This window comes from Danio aesculapii, chromosome 22 (assembly GCF_903798145.1).
Source record: "Danio aesculapii chromosome 22, fDanAes4.1, whole genome shotgun sequence".
In the NCBI taxonomy this organism is placed as follows: Eukaryota; Metazoa; Chordata; class Actinopteri; order Cypriniformes; family Danionidae; genus Danio; species Danio aesculapii.
The window spans coordinates 25,574,115-25,576,614 of NC_079456.1; the positions used below are offsets into that span (position 1 = coordinate 25,574,115).

Sequence of the window (2,500 nt, forward strand, 5' to 3'; positions counted from 1 at the left end):
TTGCTATTTGAGCATGAACGCCATCTGCAAAGTTATGAGACTCAAAGTTCAGTTCAAAAGAATGATCATTTCTTTTACACAATGTGCTGGTGGGGACTACAAGGAGCATCTGGCTCGGTTTGTGACATCACAAACGCTAAAAATTTACATAAACCACACCCAGGAATGACATTTCCTTTAACATGCACTAGGCAGTTAGCCAATCAGAACACACTAGTCTTCAGACTTACTGTAATTATATCAAAACTAAATTTTTGGACGAGTCTGAAGGCAATTTTCTCAGTATTTTTATTTTTTAAAAAACTTGAGATTCTAGATTTTCTCATAGTTCAATCTCTGCCAAATATTGTCCTATATTTATGAATGATTTATGCGAATGGTTGCATTTTGTGACCTTTTTCCTGTCCTAATGTTTTCTGACATTCTTGTTCTTTACCAATATAAATACAGGTTAATTTTCAACTCTGCTGGTTACCCCATTTTTGTGAATGATAAAGCCTAGTCCACTATAATCTATACCTCTGAAAACTTTGTCATGCATGAAACTTATTGTGCTCACTGTTCAGAGAGTTCATTCGACATTTGACATGTTTAAAATGAGCAGGAACTTGTGAGTGGCTTAGCTCCTGAGTTCCTCTCACAGGGTATGCGCCACGACCACGATTTCTGAATGGGAATGAATTGCAATCGTATGATGTGAATTGATATGAATTGCCAGATGTTCTGAATGGAAAAAAAAATTGCATATGAGCTCATACGGCAACAAAATTTACAGAAATATAGGAAGTTTGGTTAATATGTTATTAATAAACATATTCAATATATACAGTGGGGGAAATAAGAATTGAACACATCACCATTTTTCTCAGAAAACTCAAATATATTTCTAAAGGCTTTTAATATTTGTAAAATCAACATATGCAAAGAAAACAAATCTAATTAGTTTACAAATTAAGATATGTGTAATAAAATGAAATGACACAGGGAAAAAGTATTGAACACATGAAGAAAGGAAGGTGCAGAAAGGCAGTGAAAGCCCAGACAGCCGCTGAAACATCTCAGTAGTTCTTCAGCAACCTTCTGCCCTTCGCCATTGTAAATTAATGTTAGCTGCTTCAGTCCAACATCTACATTAGCAGGAGGATGAAGATGAAACCAGGGTGGACATTTCAGCAGGACAATGAGTACATGGCCACCAATAATCTGATTTTAATGTGATTAAGACAATACTCTGATTAAAGGTCTACCAAGTAAACAGCATTTTTTTTTTTTTTTCGTCTGATTAAGGTCATAATCGAACTAAAGAGAAATGGAATAAAGACATGTGGAGTATGCTGATTATAGTCGCATTATTGAAACTACACTCTTCCAGCAGTTCATACTGTAGTTGCATCCAATATCTGATTTGTCACAGAAGGCAGAAATGCTTCCGAATGAAAGTGAAAGTGCCAAACTGAAGTTAAAGTCGACAAATTAAAAATGAAACTCCCGAAATTATATGAAACTCTGTAGAAAATGTGATTTAAATTAAATTATGTGCTATAACGTGTAAAACGGGATCATGAAAAGAACATTAAAAAAGCAACTCATGTAAAAACCTTAATCATATTATTGTCTTAATTAGATTAAGGCAAAAAATTCGATTACTGATGTCCATGTAAACGTGATCCAAAACACAGCCAAGGAAACTCTCAAATGCTTTCAGAGAAAGAAAATCAAGCTGTAGAATGGCCCAGCCAAACACCTGACTTCAATCCAATAGAAAATACAAAATAAAGATCAGATTTAATAGACAAGACCCACAGAACCATCAAGATTTTTACACTCTGTTGAGGTGTGTGGAAAACTCACAGCTGAGCAATTCATGTGACTTCATTTTCCATATGAGAGGCGTCTTTAATTTGCCATTATATAAAATATTAAATACATGTCAGTAGTTCAGTACTTTCTCTTTGTGCCATTCCATTGTTATTACACAGAACTCATTTAACAAATTTAGTTTGTATTGTTTGGGTTTTTACCAAAATCTGGTTCAATTCCATGTCAACCGCTCCTCTACAAATAAAACATGACGTGTTCAATACTTATTTTCCCCTCTGTAATTATTGCATTTTTATGCCTTTGCTGATGTCAGTTAATGGTGGATTTTCATTTTTAAAAAATGTTTAAAAATGTCAGATTACAGTTTTTGGATGCCATTTTAATGTTGTTATGAGGTTGTGGTGTGCCTTAAAGTCTTGAAATGTTAAATTTCTGTCTAAATATAGATAAATAATATTAACTTAACTTTGTAATTGTGCAGTCCCACAGATCTGCCATCCCATACACACCCATATGTCTGGCTAAAGCTGTCAAAAACGCCACAGAAGTCCAGGGCATGAAGATGGCGCATGTAAGTCAATGTGACTACAGATATTTCAGAAATCATCAACCATTATTTGTTTGTTTGTTTTATTAATCACAATTTTAATCCCAGATCAAAGACGCTGTGGCGCTGTGT

The 2,500-nt window shown here is 34.3% G+C and overlaps 1 protein-coding gene across 2 annotated transcripts in view; it reads left to right on the forward strand.

Moving 5' to 3' along the window:
- The window catches only part of xpnpep1 (X-prolyl aminopeptidase (aminopeptidase P) 1, soluble), a 25,509-nt gene that overhangs the window by 16,071 nt on the left and 6,938 nt on the right, over nt 1–2,500 (forward strand). For both annotated transcript variants that reach the window (XM_056448079.1, XM_056448078.1), the window contains exons 10-11: nt 2,303–2,392; nt 2,477–2,500. The exon at nt 2,477–2,500 is cut by the window's right edge and continues 27 nt beyond it. In XM_056448079.1, coding sequence (XP_056304054.1) covers nt 2,303–2,392; nt 2,477–2,500 — 114 coding nt within the window. The remainder of the gene's footprint in view (nt 1–2,302; nt 2,393–2,476) is intronic.